This window comes from Patella vulgata, chromosome 5 (genome assembly GCF_932274485.2).
Source record: "Patella vulgata chromosome 5, xgPatVulg1.2, whole genome shotgun sequence".
NCBI classification, from domain to species: domain Eukaryota; kingdom Metazoa; phylum Mollusca; class Gastropoda; family Patellidae; genus Patella; species Patella vulgata.
In genome coordinates, this window is record NC_065883.2 from 2,426,013 (window position 1) to 2,446,778 (window position 20,766).

General features: G+C 38.2%; 1 protein-coding gene and 1 long non-coding RNA gene across 3 annotated transcripts in view; one reads left to right on the plus strand and one right to left on the minus strand.

Annotated features, from left to right (window-relative positions):
- Positions 1-1,931: 1,931 nt before the first annotated feature.
- The window catches only part of LOC130012861 (uncharacterized), a 57,458-nt gene continuing 38,623 nt past the window's right edge, over positions 1,932-20,766 (minus strand). Inside the window, exons 1-4 of one of the 2 annotated variants that reach the window (XR_008788119.1) lie at positions 5,157-5,273; positions 4,401-4,500; positions 3,822-3,949; positions 1,932-3,329 (exon numbers count right to left, since the gene is read on the minus strand). This is a non-coding gene — a long non-coding RNA (uncharacterized LOC130012861). Of the gene's footprint in view, positions 3,330-3,821; positions 3,950-4,400; positions 4,501-5,156; positions 5,274-20,766 lie in introns of those variants that run through there. The other variant, XR_008788120.1, reaches the window with a different exon arrangement.
- Positions 10,476-19,335, plus strand: LOC130012859 (uncharacterized). The gene is made up of 9 exons (XM_056100859.1): positions 10,476-10,626; positions 12,106-12,197; positions 12,600-12,947; positions 13,306-13,671; positions 14,030-14,092; positions 14,859-14,900; positions 15,179-15,256; positions 15,932-16,046; positions 17,759-19,335. The coding sequence occupies exons 2-9, from the start codon at positions 12,140-12,142 to the stop codon at positions 18,030-18,032; spliced, it is 1,344 nt and encodes a 447-aa protein (XP_055956834.1). The 5' UTR covers positions 10,476-10,626; positions 12,106-12,139; the 3' UTR covers positions 18,033-19,335.

A 20,766-nucleotide genomic window follows, 5' to 3' on the forward strand; every position in this document is an offset into this window, starting at 1 on the left:
CACATAGCCCCTGATACAAGTTGGCATATTAAAAAAGTGAAATGTTCTGCTGTGGGGAAATTTAGCGCAGGCAGCGGCAGTATGGCCTACTCTTATATCGAATTCTAACTGCCAAGAGATCTTTTACATGCACGCCAATGTATACACTGGACCTCGGTATCTTGAACCATCCGAACGACTAGACAGCTGTCCTTGTCAGGCCCTCCATCCTGCACCACTGACAAGGGGAATTTTTGTCCATATATACTAAAATTGTCGTCTCAGAATTCGACAAGGTCTCTCATATCTGACTGAAATGAAATGAAAATGAAATGAAATAGGGTTTAACGTCCTACTGTTTTGCTCCGAACTGGGCTAATGAAGACGGGCATATGCCATACAGTGTGCTATGAGGGAAATTTTGCCCGGACAGCGGCACTACGGCCTACTCTTATATCGAATTCCATCTGTCAAGGGATATTTTACGTGCACGCCAATGTGTACACTGGACCTCGGTTTTTCGTCCCATCCGAACGACTAGACAGCTTTCCTTGTCAGCCCCTCCGTCCTGCATCACTGACAAGGGAGAACCACGCCGGAAAATCTGGATGAACTTTCTCGGCCAATGCAGGGATCGAACACCCGACCTCCAGGCTAGCGAGCCAGCGTCTTAGCCACTTAGCCACCGTGATTTCCCCTCATATCTGACTAACCTTAAAGGAGCTAAATCGCTAATATTTGGGACCTAGAAATTGACCCAAATGCGTCACAACGCATATAATAATGTAATCTGATTGTATATAAACTGATTTACATTCAGTTGTTTCCGTTTTGACTCTTAATTTCAAATCATTTATCTCCAGCGAAATACGCCATGAATCTCAACCGAATGCAAATGTCTACCATCTGGTTATTCCAGATTATTGTGCATGCTCTCCAGATAAGATATGGCGTCACCGTTTGACATGAGTTGTGGAATATGTCTAGCCTCGTTCCTTCTGGTCACTTCTAACAAATGACGCTGAAACGCACTATGGTATACACGAAATGGTAAAATGTTTGTTGTGTCTTAAATATTTGATATCAGAAGCCTACCCTGTCCCGGTAAGATTAAAACATCAATGTTGATTTAAATTGACAAATAATTCGTGTTTTCACCGCGTAAGACTTTGTATGATATTGAGTTAGAGACTTAGCTACTTTAATACTTTTGAGTATTTAAGGTATGTATATGACAAGGGTAAAGCCAAATGGGATTCTATAGCATTAGGGGGTTAAAGCCAGCTCCATTTTTGAATAAGGCCTTAGGGTATGTGATTGTTGGCGAGATTTTAGGTTAGGAATAAAGTAAGCATTGGGGCTTGGTCCATGGTTAGGGTTAGGGTTAGTGCTAGCCCTGTTTACATCTCCAGGGGATCACGGTGGCTAAGTGGGTAAGGCACTGGCTCGCTAGCCTGGAGGTCGGGTGTTCGATCCCTGCATTGGCCGAGAAAGTTCATCCAGATTTTCCGGCGCGGGTCTCCCTTGTCAGTGATGCAGGACGGAGGGGCTGACAAGGACAGCTGTCTAGTCGTTCGGATGGGACGAAAAACCGAGGTCCCGTGTACACATTGGCGTGCACGTAAAAGATCCCCTGACAGTTGGAATTCGATATAAGGGTAGGCCGTAGTGCCGCTGTCCGGGCAAAATTTCCCTCATAGCACACTGTATGGCGTATGCCCGTCTTCATTAGCCCAGTTCGGAGCAAAACAGTAGGACGTTAAACCCCATTTCATTTCATTTCATTTGTTTACATCTCCGCGGCCAGTAAATTTAATTTACCATGAACACATTTGCAGAAAATGTGCCTTCCCTGGTGGAGGCAGCAATTTATATTTGGACCCCAATGGTGATAAACAGTGGTGCATTCACGCTATATGTATCCCATATTCATGATCCAACAAAGTTTATAATTATATAATTATTTTATTATATCGTTGAAGGCCATAGAGGTATAACATTATAAAACACACAACTTTATGCATTAATATTCAGTCTGATTAAAACACAGATCCTATTTCGTTCCGTTTTAATAGTTAAAAATTTTGTTTTACTTGTCTTTACTACACTAGGATCTGGAAGAGTTGTTATATAACATGCGTTCTGATTGATGTGAGGGATTAGCCAATGAAACGACTGTAACGGCGAAAGTTTGGCGTGAGTTGCACGGAACTGTGGGTAACCAGCGCTGATTGGTTAATCAAATCTAAAGCCGCTCGTGTGACCTCTGATGCGACCTCCCATTACAACTGGTCAGATCTTCATGTAGTAGAGACCATTGAAAATATAAAAAAAAAACGAAACGAAATATAAATCTGTATTTTAATCATATTGTCGTATTTCAGGCAATATTTAAAAATTCTTACAGCTATGTTTATTAAGCAATATATGCACATAATTTGTAAAACTAATTTTAAAATAATTTCTAAGAATATTTGAGCTAGCGCCGACTGTAACCCCAGCCAAGAATCTCATAGCTTATTCAGTATATGTACTACTGGTCCAGTATCTCTCATAAAAACCTATACCGAAATATTTTAAGAAAAGAATTGGCCACTTTTTGGTACCTCTGTTTAAACACTATCTGATTACAATGAACTAAAGTAGGGTTTTACTTTTCTTCTCCAGTAGACTAATAAAACGTACCAGTTCATTCGAGCCAAGCAACATTAAAAATCATCTTTGTTTAAATGCATGATGCAGTTTTGGGTTAATATATAAGTTGCGTTTAGGTGTTCCTGTCTCTCCACGTTTTAACTGAAACATAATCTGAACTAGCACTATTACTAAATTATATTAAAATTTTTAAAAAACCGTAAAAAGTGAACCGACAATGGATCACACTGCCCAGTTCGTATGGAATTGATTTGTTCGGCGAAGCAGGGCAGTTTATAAAATTACATATTATTGCTCCCTAAAAGTGGTTTTGTACCCAGTAAAAACTACAGAAGTAAATATATCGAGGTTTATTGAAAACACAATACAGTTCTATTCTCTAGTAGACAAAACTTTTGAATTAAAATGCCATTTGAAAACATTACGTATGGTGTATTAAGAATGGACAAACACTGGCTTGGGGTTGCGATCAGGGTGACTGACGTCCGGTTGTATCTTTGAAGATTTGGTGCCATTATCAGATTTCGTGCGTTTGAACTTTGAAACTACAATGACTATTAAGGCGATGCCAAGCAGGGTACCAAGTACCCCACCTACAATTCCAACCGCGTCGTCAGACTGGACTTCATTTGATGCAGGTCTAGCAGTAGTGACAGCCATGGTATTTATTTCAACTGTCGTTGGAAATACTTCAACTGAAATTAAAAGAAGACGAGATATTAACAGTGCTCTTTCAAGTATAAATATTGAAAACAACGTTGGCTTTTTTATCCAGTGTTTTAATAGTCGAAAGCAGCGGGGGGGGGGGGCAAACTTTTTTAACGTGTGCGCGTCATGAAATCACAAGGTCTGTTGTCATTGAGTCAAGTTGCGTGCTGACAAGGAGTAGAGTCGCCTGTCCAATCTGGTGGGTTTTCCTCAGGTCATCCAGTTTCTCCCCACTGCTAAAGACCCCTAGTTACAAGCGAATTATTGAAATAAAATCGAACCATTCCCAAGCGTTAAACTACAAGACCAGCGATTCCCAACCAGTGTGTCGTGAGATCCTCCTAAGTGTGCAAAAAAGGTTGAGAATCACTGCACTAGACCATCTAACCACCTGTTTTCGTCAGATGAACCAACATCTATCACTAATTTACTCCAATATATTTCTCAGACTATTTACAAACTGTAGATTATTGACTTACCGCATGCATTGTTAATTTTTTCATTAATGTCAACCAAGGCTCCCTCTAAGATGGTTCGACTGTCTGATTCAAGAGTCGGACAAGTTGCGAACAAATCCTTTAAGCAGAATGAAACGGTCTTCAAAGCACTGTAAAATGTATATAAGGCTTATTTTATGTAAGTTTGTGTAGTTCTAACAAATATTCAAATTCAAAGTCAAATACTTTTAGTTTTTCGTCATTCTTTGGATTATTTTTAAATGAAACAAAAACCTGGGTTTATCATTCTACAGTGGCGTGTCCAGGAATTTGAACAGCGGGGAATCCAAGGTTTGGCATTCGGGCGGGGGCGGGGGCGGGGGCGAATTGGATCAAATCAGAAGCTTGAGAGAATATTTCTTCTCATTTAGGTGCAAACATAGGATTACAGTGGGGCCAAAACGGCGTTATTTCCATGAATGTAGGAGAGAAAAAATATTCCCTGTGCCAGCGGGGGGATGTGTGGGTCACATTATTATAAATATATAAGAAGAGATTTCAAAAATATATTTATCCGATCTGTTTTTATCCTGGTGATTGAATTAAAAAAAACATACTTACGGACAAATCTGCTTAGGATCGGATTTGTCAATAGCCTCTAAGAACGAAACACATTTCGAGGGGTCACAGTTTGCATTAACTGTTGAAAACAATCCTACAACTAAGAAAAAATAGATGTCTATATTTTATACATCATATATATCATGAAGGCAAACAAATTCAAATTTAATATAAAATGACAAATGACGTTACCATGACAAACTAGTACTTTCGGTCGTATCGAGGTGCCTTATGATGGGCGACACCATGACATCAGGACATGATACCAATCAGCCACCATAAACAATTGATTCTGTAGGTAGAAGTAAAAGATGAAACACATTGACAGATAACATAGTGGATAATCTGCCTGATGAGCTAACTAGGGACTACAAATTGAGATGAAGCCGAAGCGACTCAGTGAGTGAGACTCTGGCTCGCTACTCTGGAGGTCTCGGGTGCGCTCCCGGTGTTTCCCTAAAATGTTCACCGGGATTTCCCTGCGAGGTTCTTCCTTGTCAGTGGTGCAGAACGAAGGGTCTTACAAAGACAATCACACCTGTATAGTCGTTCGGATGGGACGAAAAGGACGCCCCACATACACATTGGCGTACATGGAGGAGCACCATCGACAGTTGAAATTTGATATAAGAGTAGACAGTAGCACTGCTGTGGACAAAATTTCCCTCACAGCTTGCTTGTCTTCATTAGCCCAGTCAATGCCGAACAGTGGGACGTTAAACCCCATTTCATTGCATATAAATTAACAAAACTCACCCGTAAGAGTTATAAGGAGGATACCATTCATTGTTGAGCGCCCTACCACCGTAATCGACTGCCTTTACACGCGTCACGTCTAAATAAACAGCATTCACATATTAGCTTTTAGAAAAGGTCTTGCTGGCTTTTGTATTGGTATTGCCCAATTTATTTATAGCCTATCAGTCATGTCACCAATTTTACGTTATTGGAGTATAATCAAATAAAATTGGGGGGGGGGGGATTTTTCTCCCCCCCCCCCCCCCAGTGTTAATCGGAATATATATATACAGGGCAGATTTAAGTAGTGGGGATCCGTGCATGGGTAATTTTGTTTTTTTCAGTTCATATTGATGCAAAAGTTTTGTTTTCAGTACCATTTTGAAAGTAAAGGTCTATGGGAGAATTCTGGTTCGAGTGTCAAGCAGTCAGATAAAAAAAAAATTAAAATGGCCGTCAAAATCCAAGATGGCTGCCAATTTCCAGAGTTTTTTTTCGTATAACTTTTGTAATATTGAACCTAAAATGGTGATTTTGGCCTAGGTTTGCATGCATCAGTAATTGAATAAAATGAAATAAACATGATTGGAGCATATCTTGTCTTAAACAATTGCTTGAAAAAACTCATTGAACAATACATTCAATAAGAAAATGGTTAACAAATTAACCAAGGCCGCTATATACATGTTAGTATTGGTAATTGTTCTAGTCCAGCTACTTCGCGCATATGCACTTGCACTGGCGTGTGCTCTTCAACTTTGTCGTCACGCATTTGCACCGAGAGCAGGTAACTGGGCAAGTGCACTTCATACCCAGATGGAACAGATTCTTGGAGAGGGGCAGCGTGGTCCAAATGGGAAGCAGTTTGCCGTCCTCTTCCTTCCACCCATGGTAAGTTGGGTTGTTGCCCAGATGCCCACTTAGAAGACACTCCAAAGCATCAGCCAGTGGGAGGAATTCTCTTACCGTCCCTAGTCGTCTGTGAGAACAACCTCAATTGGACGAGGTCAACACCACAGTCCTCGTTTGATTCATTTGACCACAGCCTACAAAGTTTGTTGCCACTTCTTTCAACATTGGCGATGTTTGGAATGGAGTGCCGACAATAGTTGCAAATTGCTCCAGAAAGAATGACACTCCGTGAATCAACGTGCAAAAGGATCGCTTACCCTTCAACTTGAAGAAAGAACTGCTGTCTGATTCAATGAGTGCGTGTCTGGGCACCACACTAAAGATATTTAGAGGCAACAAGCAATTTCAGAGTAACCAGCGAGATGGAAGTCGGACGCTACGATGGCAGCAAGAAAACTGGAGGATTTTATGACTATTCTGAAATTTGGTAAAATAAAAAGTTAGCCTTAGCTGTAGGGCGCAATTTATGTAATACCAAATGCAAGCAATATTAAACCACACAATAAAAGTTTATTATTCGAAATTTAACCAAATTTAAGATGAAAAATAATGTTGTTTTTTTTTTTAATATTTCAGAAAATTCTCCAGCTGTTTTAAATGGCAAAGTCTTTGATTAGATCCCCCAAACTGATTTTATGCAGCATATCTATTAGGTGGGATAAGGCTTCTGTTGGGATTTTGTGAATCAAGTCATTTGTAATGTTGCGACGTATGGTACATCCCACAGTGGCAAATTTCTGTAGTGTTTTCTCTTCCCTTGATGTCTTAAACACGTGCTTATTTTGCTTAATGGTAAATCCGGTCCTGCATGTATATTTTTCATGGAATATGAAATGGTCCATTAAATATCTTAATCTATTCCGAGATTATTTTCCACTCATTATTCCTAAATTATAGCCATATACAACAGATTAATTCACACGTATACATGGTCTCTATTAGTTAAAAAGTTAACTTTACATTACCAAATACAACTCTCAGAAGTTGATCAATGTCAATAGCGATGCCTAGCCTCAACGCGTTCTTCATAGAGTTTCCTACTTCTACTAAGCTGGATTTCTCCATTTTGAAATGAATTGCGCCCTATAGCTAAGGCTAACTTTTTATTTTACCAAATTTCAGAATAGTCATAAAATCCTCCAGTTTTCTTGCTGCCATCGTAGCGTCCGACTTCCATCTCGCTGGTTACTCTTAAATTGTCTAAATAGTTAGCCTACATTGAACCATTCATCAGGACTAGTAGAATCAAAGATACGGCACATACAATATGTTTTCGACATTCTCGGATGTGTTATTGAAATTGTTTGTGTTTATTTCTCTCTCTCTACATTTAGTTATCACTTGGATATCTGTTGTTAATGGTCTACAGGAAATCAAACGGTTATTTATCATAGGGGGCCACGGTGGCTAAATGAGTAAGACTGGAGATCGGAGGTTCATCTGAATTTTCCGGCGTGGGTTCCCCTTGTCAGTGGTGCAGGATGGATCGACGAAAAAGATGTGTTGGCAGTTGGACTTCAATATAAGAGTGGGCCGTAGCGCCGCTGTCTGGGCTAAATTTCCCTCATACTACACTGAGGGAAATGCTCGTCTTCATCAGCCCTAATCAAGGCAGAAAAGTAGGACCTTAAACCGTATTTCATTTCATTTCAAATAATCAGAAGGGATTTAATGGTGCGATTGACATATTATGATTATTGCGATTTATCTGGAACGATAGAGAGGATTTCCTGCCTCTGGCTTTAATTGTAGTGGGAAGAAGGGTCTAATGTAAGAAAGAATAGTAACGTGATTATGCCAGACAGAAGCAAAACATCAACTTGTATTATGTGACTATCAGTGGGTGGGAGAGTCTTAGGCTTACGTGTTAGGATATTTTAAGTAGTAAACACATGTCAATAGACTTTACGATTTGAATATCGAGGACATGTCAGAAATTAACACGACAAGAGAAATAAAATCAGCGTTATAAAAAGATCTATAGAAATATAGAAAATGAATAATATTTATTCTGTTATTGACCAGGAAGTTCACCAGTGTCATATTACCGACAACAGATATATTTTAATGGTCTACTATTTTAGTACAGATCTAAATAACACAATAACTTTTTAACAATTGAATAATATTTGTGTGTCTGTGTGTGGAGCGGTAGGGGGTAATGGGCTGACTTGAACAAAAGGCATTATCTTTATTCTACGAAACCAATAACTTCCCTAGTACACGTGCCAATCATAAAACTATGAAAGAAAATGAGGTAAACATCAACATATGACGTTGCGTTTCTTTTCAAATGGCGAAATAATTATTTACCAGAAATCGTGGCGTTTAACCAAAACATGCTGAAATACATTGAAGTTATTGAAAATATATAAACTAAAGTAGCAAAGAAACTGTGGCAGTGTGAAGTTGATTTGTTCGACGTTATTCATTATTCACCAATAACGAAGTGGACCGCCACCTCGTGCCACCTCGTTATTCAACGTGTTATTCGGGATTCAAGTATGATGCGAGCCATCACTAGAATGATAGATGCCAAGTATCCCCCAGTAGCATAAAACACAGCACAACGAATTCTAGACGAAAAACAGTCCACATTGTTATTCAAGCAGCGAATAACGAGCTGTTAGTAATTCATTTTTCACCTCGTTATTCGGGATTTACATATGAAGGTGGTCATGTATCTTTAATGAAGATATTTCAGGATTTAATTAAAAACGCTAACTAGACAACAATAGAATAATGCATTGCAAAGTATCCCATAGCAGTGTAAAAATGGTTAAATGACGTATAGTCGTTAAATAAACGTTCCAAATCAATTAAAAACATCGCTTAATTAACTTACCTGCCAATTGGACCCGGTATGTTTAACCAGTAATGGCATCCAATTGTAGTTAAAAACAAACAAACAAATACATCTCAACGTGTTTAGCTATGTTGTAGTAGCTAAAGTGTGCGTAGTGTAGTTTTTGTTTCTTTTCATTTTTGCACAATTGTAAAAACTTTGTTTATAGGTTGTTAATTTTTTATCTTGTGAGATTTTCCTATTTTGATTTTGTTTTATCTGTACAGATGGGATCCTCATACCGAATTTCTAAACAAATCCTTTAATGGATTCGTTAATTGCAAAACTGATTTCGCTTTCCTATGGCGAATATTTAACTTAAGGATTTTACATAAATTGGATTTTCATCTATTTATTTTTTTTATATTTATTTTGTTTTTCTTTTATTTCTCTTTTATTTAGTTGAATTTTCAATTTTTCCTTCTTCAAAATTGTACTTTTGTCTCAATCCCTTTGTAAATAAACACATAAAGTCTGTCATTGAGTCAACTGGCGTGGTTTCGATTCCCAGGTTGTACGTGACAAGGAGGTCGCCTGTTCAACCTCATGGGTTTTCTCCGGGTCCTCCGGTTTCCTCCCACTGCTAAAGACCACTACACGCAAGCGAATTATTGGAATAAAAATTGAACCATGTGTTAGTCCCGAAATGATCTAGTTTGTGTCGAGTGGACGTTAAACCCCATTTCTCTCTCTCTAGATGCTTTGTAAAAAGACAATAAATGCGATCTTGTAATAAGTGCCTTCCAGTTTTGGGAAGTTTGCTATGGTGGACACTACTATTGGTTTGTTTAATCTACAAGAAGTTTTGAATTTAGCGGATTTCTTTTTTAAAATTTCCAAATAGTGTGACGTACGGCATGACAGGCAGATAGACCTATTTAAAACAACCCTGTTCTCTCCGATATACGGGAATAATATAATTTTATAAACGAAAGTATAATTCATTCAAATGTTATTTATGACATAATGAAACATGCATAATACATTTAAATAATATGCTATTGTACAGTCGTTTCATTATACCATCACTCTGTCAAATGAATAACATTTATTTATATTTATGAACAGTCTGCATAATGGACAGTTGGTGAGGGCTAAGGTCTACATTAATGTCAAAGTAGTGTGAGTACGGGAATAAACGTATTTGTTTATTACTTCATATGAATTGGTGTATGTGTGGGTGAGACGGGGGGGGGGGGGGGCGAATTGTCTAACGTGTGCGCTTTAGATCATAGGGTCTTTTATATCGTGTTTTGATTCCCCGCTTGTACGTGACTGGGAGTACAGTTGGCTGACCAGCCTCGTGGGTTTTCTCTGTATCCTCTCGTTTTCTCCTACTGCTGAAGACCCCTACATACACTGGAATAGAATTGAACCATATGTTAGCCTCAAAAATTTTTTCATTTTTTATTATCTTAGATCACTTTATTGGTTGAGCATCGAACATAATTGATTGGTTGACGTCTTAAAACTCCGCCCACCCAGTAGGATTGGATGACTTCACTGATTTTATGTATTCAACTATCAATAGACTCCACCCATTTCTGTTTTGAATCCACAATGACCAGTCCCTTGACGTTTAATTTAGTCGATTTTGAATGGAACTGTTTTACTCAAGCGAATATCATTACAACAGGTAAACAACTTTACATACAGTATAAGAACAAGTGTATATTTGAAAGTCTACCTGGAATGTTATGGCGATATTTACCTAGATTAAAATATATAAAGGTAAGTTATTGTTTTAGTTTTTATATGTTTATTACTAGTAGTGTTAATATTCGTTAGCTCATCAGTAGGTCATGTCAGGTGTGTGGACGGAGGGGGTGGGGTGGTCGGCTGCACAATAAGTTAGTACCATAAGTAATTAATATGTCATTTACTGTGATGTATATGGCTGTGTCAAATAAATCTATCTATCTACAAATTGTATTTGTATGAATGTGATGGAAAAAGACCAATATATGCCCCCTTTTCAGTGAAGGGGGGGGGGGGGAGGTGGCGAGGGGGGTCTAGTGACTTAACGCATTCTTGTGAAATTATAAGGTCTGGGATTGAGTCAGGTGGTGTGGTCGCCTGTCCAACCTCGTTGGTATTCTCCGGTTTCCCCCCACTGCTAAAGATCCCTACGAGCAAGCGAATTATGTAAATAAAATTAAACCATATGTTAGTCCTGAAATGACCTAGTTTGTGTCGAGTGACGTTAAACCGCATTTCTCTCTCTTTCTCTCTATTAAATGGCTGATATGATATATTACTAGTAAGTACCGGAAGACCGTACCGCACACAAATAAATCAAACCCATGGACAAGACGCACACACTATCACCAAAATACAGATGATATTGGGAATTTGAATCAATTTTATTTTGATGTCTTTCACTGGCACAACTTACATATCTACCTTCTTTGCAACCCTCACCCACGTTTTTAAAAATTACTGTTTCTTTCTTATTTCATGATTGTCGATGAGCCAAGGGTGTGATGCACTGTCTTGTGGAAATAAACAAGTATCCCTATCTGGTCCTGTGAACCATAAAATCGCCATAAAATCGCAGTTATTTCATGATTGTCCTTGCCCCCCCCCCCCACCATCTCCCCAGTCTCCACCCCCTCCACATCTCTCCACATTAAACGCATTAAATGTTGCCACAGATGGTGTCAATATGTTCAGTTCAAAATAGCCAAATCTGTGTAAATTTTCATTGGTTTTATAAACCTACGGTAATTCTCTTTGATCTTTCGGGTATATTCTATGCGCGGAATAACTTGCGGACTGAAAGTCGGGGGCGGCTTTGGATATATACAGGGGAATTTGGGGTTATTCTTCTGAAAGTTTTTCTTTAAACCTGTAACGGGTTATTCATCCAGGGTGGGTTATTTCCCATAAGAAAACATGATATAAGGTTTTTCTTACGGAAATTCTGGGATATTCTCATTTTGCGTACATGTAAACATAGACGGTTCATAAGCGAGATAAAGTCCTCGAACTCGGTTATGCTGGTGAAGAATGACTTCAGAAAAAAAAACCTCAACAGAAAAACCTCGGCCTACCGGGGGGGGGGGGGGTTACTTCAGTCTTTCTTTTCACAGCATAACCCCAGCCTCGTACTCTATCCTAAACAGATAGACCTGTATACATATTCTCATATTGGGTGAATACTTAATATTTTAAAGTGAACATTTCTTTACTTTATGAATATGTTCATAGATGTGATATAAATTGAGGAAGCTGAAGAGGGAAGATGGAAGAAATCAGATTTTTTGTGACACTTGCTGTCTTAGTTATGACATCATCATATGGTAATATATTTTTTTATTTATTTTGGTTAAAATGTGACATAATGTCTGTCTTAATCCCTTGCTGTAATGGTAGCGGGGTTGGATGACCGAATGGTTAGCATGTGAGCGTTATATCATAAGGTCTGTCATTGAGTCGACTGTCCAACCACGTGGGTTTTCTCCGGGTCCTCCGGTTTCCTCCCAATTTTATTATTGAAATAAACTTGAACCATATGTTAGTCCCGTAATGACCTGGTTTGTGTCGAGCGGACGTTAAACCCCGTTACTAACTGTCTCTCTCTTTAATAGTCTTTCAACAGTTAATTTCATTTTCGTATAAAATTAGTCGTGACCAAAATACTGATATATAATGATTTTACTTCTGAAATGATACCATTGAGTTGTGTCCATTTTCAATTTAAGGTGATTGCCAAATTTTGAGAAAGAGCCAAGGGTGTGATGCACTGTCTTGTGGAAATCAACAAGTATACCTTTCTTGTCCTATGAACCATAAAATCGCCATTGACCGAGTAGAAGCTGGATTTATGCATGATAATAATTCTGCCATGTGTTGTGGTACGACTCCATTAAATCAAGATTATGTTTGTCACCACGACGAAATGACAAGGATTTTTGGCAACAGTCTGAGTCGTTGTATTAAAAAGACAAGCTGCAATGCACAACTTCTAGAAAGCTACCTGTATGATTTAGAAAACTGCTCCAGTTCCTATTATATAGCAGTATTTGTTGCTAATTATATTTGTGTAAACTGTAAGTATATTCCATTTACATAAATTACCACATTTAAGCGTGTCAGGAACGGTGCCGAGAATGGAACTGTAATATTTTGAGCAGTGTAAACGGGTTCAACGTAAGCGGAGTTACGTTCTGAGAACGGTTCCAACCTAAAGTGAGGTGAAATCGAAACCGTTCCGAGAACACATCGGGTTTCTGCGCATGAACCAACACTTACTTTGACCCTTTGACCCGTTTCCCCGAATAATGCTGACTATTTAGAAACGACATGACTATTCGCTTTCTCAAATTTTTTTGTTACCGATCAATAAATATGAAATTTCTAATTTTGGGAAACTAATAAACAATAATTAATCGATTTTTTATATTCCAGCTTCCCAAGTGTTCAGTCCTGTCGACAGCTTAACAAAAACTGTGCAAAACGAAATTGCGATGGATTTTGAGGAGAACTCTGGTATGAATATCAATGGTAGCTTTGTGTGTACCTGTGACATTGGATCACCAACTGATTCTAAGATCTTTATCTCCACAAATCAAGTTAATCTACAGTTCTGGAATAAATGTCGACAATTAAAGATAACCGGAACTGGATTGTCTGTTACCTTCCCCTGTACAAGAGATACCAATGATAAGTACAGATTTTATAATTCTATTGGACGGTTCCCGGGTCCTATTAGGGTACAGTTTAATGGAAGTGATTTGGGAAGCTCAGGAGACAACGTTTGGGTAGGTTTTAAAGGTATGTAACACTTACACAAAGTCCTTGGTTATTTTATTTTTCACTAAAACTGATACAAACGCAAATTTTGAAGTCCTTTGCTATTTTATTCTTTCACTGAAACTGATACAAACGCAAATTTTGAAGGTAGGATGCCTTTCTGTCCTGTTATTATGATGCAGTTCCCGTGCTATTTTAATCGGATCCTGTATCTACTGGGCAACCTTGTTAATACGTGTATGTGTGAAAAGGGTGAATTTTGCCTGGTCAGCGGTGCGCACCCTGTTTAAATATCTGTGTATGTTTCTTGTTGGTACGTGTAAATATACCTGTATGTTTCTAGTTGGTACGTGTTAATATACCTGTTTTTTTCGTTTAGCTGCTGGTGGACAGTTAGAGATAAGCTGTGGTGGATGTCAACCAGAAGATTTAACAACATCTGGTATGTTTTACTCCATTTGCTCGTACATATATATATGTGGAGAGAAATAACATGAAATGCAATTGCGTTTACTGTAATACTGTGCTGTACCGACTGGGCTAATGAAGACAGTCATGCAGTGTGCTATGGGTGGCATTTTACCTTGTCCCTGGACAGGCTCTCCGTTCTCCACCATTGACAAGGAAGAACACCGCCTGAAAATCCCCCCGATAAACTTTCTCGCCTAACCCCTGCATCGAGCACGGGACCAATAGGTTAGCGAGCCAACTTCTTACTCACTGAGCCACCGTGGATCCCCACATGTAAAGAGTGAGTCTGGTCAACTCAGATTGCGTCACGAAATGACTTTTGTGTGTCTGTTGAGTTGTTAACTATTTGAACCAGTGATTATATCGCACGATAGATAGGAGTTCTTGCAGACTTATTCTTTAAGATTCTGATTTCACAAGTGCTGGATTGACCTTCACCCACCAATTAGTGTTATTGCCCGTGTCATCTAACAGTTAGAAATAAAGGTCAGGGGTTATGATAAATTTTGTTAGGGTTCATTAGAAATTAGTCATCATTTTGAGAATTTAGCTTCTTCTGGACGATTATTGTTTCATTAACGGGTGTATTTAGATGTTGGTTAGCAAGTTTAAAAACTTATCATTTGACAGCTATATCAAAATTATTAAACGGATACGGGTATGTGCATGTGTCTATGTGACAAATATTACATTTTCATCCAAGTTATACTTCATGTAGCACTTTTTATATTCTACAGATAATGCAACAACTACAACAGATGTTCCTGGATTCAATATCGGTATGTATCTGTCCTGTGAAATGTCTTGAAAGTGTTAGATCTATTGTTTTCAAAAGGGTTTATTTTTAAACGTTTTTAACTGACACATGGATGATCGTTCATTTCTACCAAAATTGGCTGGCGCGCAAGACAGTATCTAATCTACGTTTTAATGGCTTTAATCGTTATTTTATTTTATGAAATCCAAATAAGGAATGCAATTATTTAACAACCATTAATATTTATTATAAATTGTTTAAGTTCAAGGTAAAATCACCTATTTAACATTTTATTTAAAGTAACGCCATCGTCACGTGCAACACCTTCATCACGTGCAACTACAAGTACAGGCGCAAGTCAAGAGGATGAAATTCCCGGTGAGTAAAATTAATTGAAAGATTAAAGGACAATATTGGTGTCAGCCATTATTACGTATGTGACAGAACTGGTTAAACACATTCCAAATATAATTTTAACACAGAGATCATTGCTACGGTAGATGTGTATCAAACACTTGAAGAAACGGAAAGTGACGACAGAAATGACAAACACGAGTTATCCTTCTATATAACTGACTGAAATTACGAGCAGTAACAAAATCACGGTCAAATTCCATTCCGTTGAAGATGAAAAGCTGTTATATGCGTTGGCAGTCACTAGATAAAAGAAAACGAACAGATTAGAAAACGTCCGTTGTTTTTATTATGTACAGTGTTTAACCAGTTCTGTTACATATGTAATAATGGCTGACACCAATATTGTCCTTTAAGTTTGCAAATGTATTTTTTTTGTAAAAAAAATCATCATTGAACCATAAAATAGAACTTTGATAGCCGTTTACGTCGCATCATGGCGCCTCAGTGAGTAAACACGTTGGCTCTCTAAACTAAACCGCGGAGGTGCCTTGTTGACCAAGAAAGTTCATCTGGATTTTCCGGCGTAGCTGCTGTGTTGAACCAGATATGAAAATAATTGTTTATAATGCTCTCCTTGTACTATTTGTTGAACCAGGTGTGAAAATAATTGTTAATAATGATGTCCTTGTATTACAGGTGTTAAAACTGATGATGAACCAGGATTATCAACTACTATAATTTATGTTCTGATTGGATGTTGTACCTTTATATTGGTACTGGCTATCATCTCTGTTGTCATCTATAAATTAGTGTAAGTTCGATTCTGTCGCTTTCAATTACATATTCATTTTCATTCTGTTTCACAGAGAATTGCGAGTCTAGTATAATATCTCTGTCAAAGATGACTGCCTTAACACGTGCAGTCACAGCACGCGGCGTCAATCATTGGCTGAATGGCGCGTGCATTGTTTACATAAGACGTTACTGCTTCGGAGAGAATGCTGCCTTTTAGTCACTTTTATACCCATTTACACTAAATAGGAAATATTTTTACCAACAAACACGTCAAACGCCTTTATTTATTTTTCCAATACACAAAAAAAATGTTTTAGAATTTAATTTGTCGCAGGAAAAAAGTTAATATTTCTGGCTCATGAAGTAGCATCGATGTCATCCTTATCAGTGATTGTAGTGGCCTAGCAAATATTCACTGCGGATCAGTGTGATTCATTTTACATAACACGTACGATAGTACCGAGCATGACGTCATTGCCGCCATCGTAGAAATGAGACGTCATCGTACTTGAATTGACCACTCGGCAAACCTCAGCATATTCCAGTACCCTACATCTAGCCTCGGCTGTATGACCAGTCCGCCATTGGAACTTCTTTCAAGTTCCTCAATTACCAACAGCGTTGCCCATGACGACGCCTTTGAAGAATGTTTTATCAAACAAATAGTTTGAAGTCTGAATCTGATTTTCTTTGAAGTTAATCCGATTTTCTTCATACAAGTTCAAGTTTGCACTGAAAATTCTTCAGGCGCTTCCAACGACTCAATTTTAATGACTTCTTTTTAAAAACGGCAAGTGTTCCTAATAAGTAAACCGGTGCCGCATCGCAATTGTATAGGCGTAGGTACATATCACTTACCGTCAGTAACGGAATCTGCCGACGATTGCCGAGTGTGAATTGACGGGCTGCAGTCAAAATTTCCGGTATGAAGTTCCGCTACAAGGTCCTCCCTGCAAAACAAACAGATGAAAATTGTGATAATTGTCATGTAAATGCTATATTTATACTAAGAATTTTGAAGTTGACATGAATTAAAAGCTGGCGAAAACACCCGATGGCTTCGTCCTCGGCAGGGAAATTGGTATTGGTTAAATTTTGATTTAAACATAATGGACAAGGTACAAGGAGTTATCTCCCTTTATTGAAAATCTCAATAATTATTGATAACAGTAATTAGTTTATTTATTCGATAAACTGTACATATTCCTCACTAAAACAGGTATACGGCAAAAACTAAATAATACTGTAAGGTAGTGACAATTGTAATGAAGAGAAAAGCAAATCATATGGAGTTTAATGCCTAATTGTCCGATATCTGCAACCCGGATAATGAAGATGTACAGTTTCTCGAATAATTTTTTAAACTAAATATTGTTATCAATAATTCTTGACATTAATAAGAAATTATGTACTATTGTTTTGTCTTTCTGGATCAAAGATATTTCTCATTAACAGTGATTAAAGGTTGAGTAAATTCTTAAGTTGAGTCTGAGAATGTTTTGTGAACTTGGGGCCAGATGGGTTTTGTGAACTTGGGGCCAAATGACTTGCGTTAACTGGTCAACTCAAAAATACGGAATTACATTTTCGTATACCACTTTTCATTGCTTTTATATTTCAGAAAAGTTAAACCGTTATGTTTGATAAACATAGGGATTGAATCTTTTCGATCATAATATGGCTACATCGGTAGACTCGGGATTTTCATTAACGGTTTTAATATTTCAGAAAAACTCGACGAAGAGTAGACTCAATAAAGAAAACTGGAACAACAGAGCTTTCAATGTCAAGGCAGGGCTGTATCAAAAACACATACAAGGACCTTACGGTTACAACGGCAACAGTAGAGCCTCCAATGCCGAGACAGGACTCTATCGACAATACATACGAGAAACTGACCGTTACACCAGGCAACGAATCTGTGTATGATACCCCGTATGAACCTCCGTATGAAGCTCCGGAAGCTCCGTATGAAACTCCGTATGACGATTATTTAAACTAAACATTATGAATACATCGTTTAATTATTCCATTACTTCTGTAGTGTAGAAATCTCATACATTTTATTAGCAGCATTGACACAAGGGGCCGTCAATCGTCCGTAGGTTTTCAGCTTTAGGTCCACTTTCCATGTAGCCTACATATATCCGCCAATGGAAAAACGTACAGTTTCCGCGACCATTTTCTTAATTTTTTGGGGATATCCCATTGTACAGAAACCTCGCTTAATGTTTGGCGAATCCCACGTAAATGACGTCATAAATGAGAATTTCTCTTTACAGCATGGAATCCGACATTGCTCAATCACCGCCTTTTTATTAAAAGCATGTCCAAAAAATTTGCAGATTGCAAGCTGATTTTGAAGCAACAAGAGGGTTGGTTGAATTGAACCCGTGTTTGTACCCCAGAACGTAAACATTCGGTTCGGCACGCATGCATATACTTCATGCGAGCAAAATCACCGCTGAAAAGCAGCGAAAAAATCATCAGTCATAGAAGCAACCCCTTTTTTTTACATGGAAATGGCCCGATTACATTTGCGATAACCAACCTTTTCGTCGGCGGAAACGCGTACATGGAAAGTAAGCCTAACGATTTCCTTGCCTAAGTTATGCTGTGTGTTTAAACATACATTATGCAAGAGCTAAATCTGTCTATTGCAGGTCTTTCTTTAGGTCTGAAATGTTATATAAATTATTAATTATACATTAATTAACTTATCAGCCCATAATCAACTCTCGATTTCATCGCTAGCCTGCGATACTTACTGGATTAGGACCCGATTTGCTGCTCAACTTTCATTCATGATTAAATCATGAAATGGATACTCGAAGACTATGTTTTTATTGTACCGACTGTGGTAATGATGATCGAGACTAGGACCAAAATTCAATAGCTAAATTCTCGGTTCAGAGTGGATCAATGTAACTGACATTTTTTAACTTTTATAGTGAGAACTGCCAGCTCTTTATCTAATCTCCCATAATGTATCTTTAAATATTGTTAACCGATCCCTCATCCTTCTTCAGAATAGGTTTCCATATTGTAAGGAATAAAATGCGGTTTAACGTCGTACTTTTCTGCAGAGCTAATAAAGAGAGACATTTCGTAGGAACAGAAATAAATTAACGGATTGGTCGCCTATGAGGTCAAGCATATCTGTGATAAGTTAATATTTTTTAAATTCATTAGAATATTTATATATATTTATTTATTTATTACAATATTGTATATATTGATACCATGTGTAATTCTGTATTCTAATTAAACTTTATATGCCCTGTATTGTGAAATAAAGTAGAGTAATATTGTAATCTATGATAGCTCCGTGTATAGTCGCTAATGTTCAACATCCAGTCGAGGTCAGATTGAATTTATTGGTGAAAGCCGTAGAAGGGGCGTGCCTAGGGTCTGTGTTGAGGTAAATGTGGTGACGTCATAGTCCACGTGACCCCTTAACATAACCTTCTATATAGGGACAGTGTCGGATTTACATATAGACATGGAAGACTGACGCCTAGGACATCAAGATATAGTGCGACTTTCTACCTTATAGTCTCAGACATCCGTCATCAGCCTCGGTTGATCAATTATGTTGAAAACCCACTTCCACCTTCCTTTTAGTCGTAGCGGATTGGGGGGGGGGGCATCATAATTGGAACAGCCAAGGGCATCTCTTCTCGGGGTAAGTTTCTAAATTGTTTTGATCAAAACCCGGACTAGCGTGGAGTTGTTCGGGCACAAATTTTGTGGGTTGGAACAACCCCCGGTTGAAGAACAAGTTACTGTATTAAATTATAATTTAAGTTATGAATTGCTAGCTTAGCCCCTTTTAACAGCAATAATGTAATACAGTTAAGGCGAATCGGATGGGTGGATAGATTCAAGGAATATTGGTGCGATGTGCGACGAAAATTCAAGAAACGCTTCGCAGTAGGAATTTGCAAAAGAGTCGACGGGAGCGACGCTCACCTGGCAAAATTCTCCTACTGCACGGATATATACCTTTAAATTACCTTATAACCTGTTCAGATCTTCTTTAAACAGATAGTGGCTTCATTTAATCCTAATATCGTTTTTGGGACCAGTAACTATCCGTGCACTTTCCTTTGCAGTCCCCCCTTATTGAAAGCAACAGCAAAACAACAATAACAACAAGAGAAGTCGTTTTAATAATCATCTGTAAAATGAGATGTTAATTATGTTTCTTTGTTCCTCCTGTTACAGTTTTAACGTCCAATACGGGAATCACGGTAGCTAAGTGGGTAAGACGCTGGCTCGCTAGCCTGGAGGTAGGGTGTTCGATCCCTGCATTGGCCGAGAAAGTTTATTCGGATTTTCCGGCGTGGTTCCCCCTTGTCAGTGATGCAGGACGGGGGCCTGACAAGGACAACTGTCTAGTCCTTCGGATGGGACGAAAAACCGAGGTCCCGTGTACACATTGGGGTGCACGTAAAAGATCCCTTAACAGTTGGAATTCGATATAAGAGTAGGCCGTAGTGCCGCTGTCAGGGCAAAATGTCCCTCATAGCAGAGTTCGGAGCAGAACTCTAACGTTCAATACAGTGGATATTATATATGATTGACAGATTGGTTTGTTTATAAGATTATTTACATATGAAAGAGGTGTAAAAAATATGGGTTAAAGCCATAAAAACGTTCTTGTATGTAACAAATATCACTTTAAACCCCTGTGTAAAAATTCCTTAGTCTTTTAGTCTTGTTATTGTTCGTCT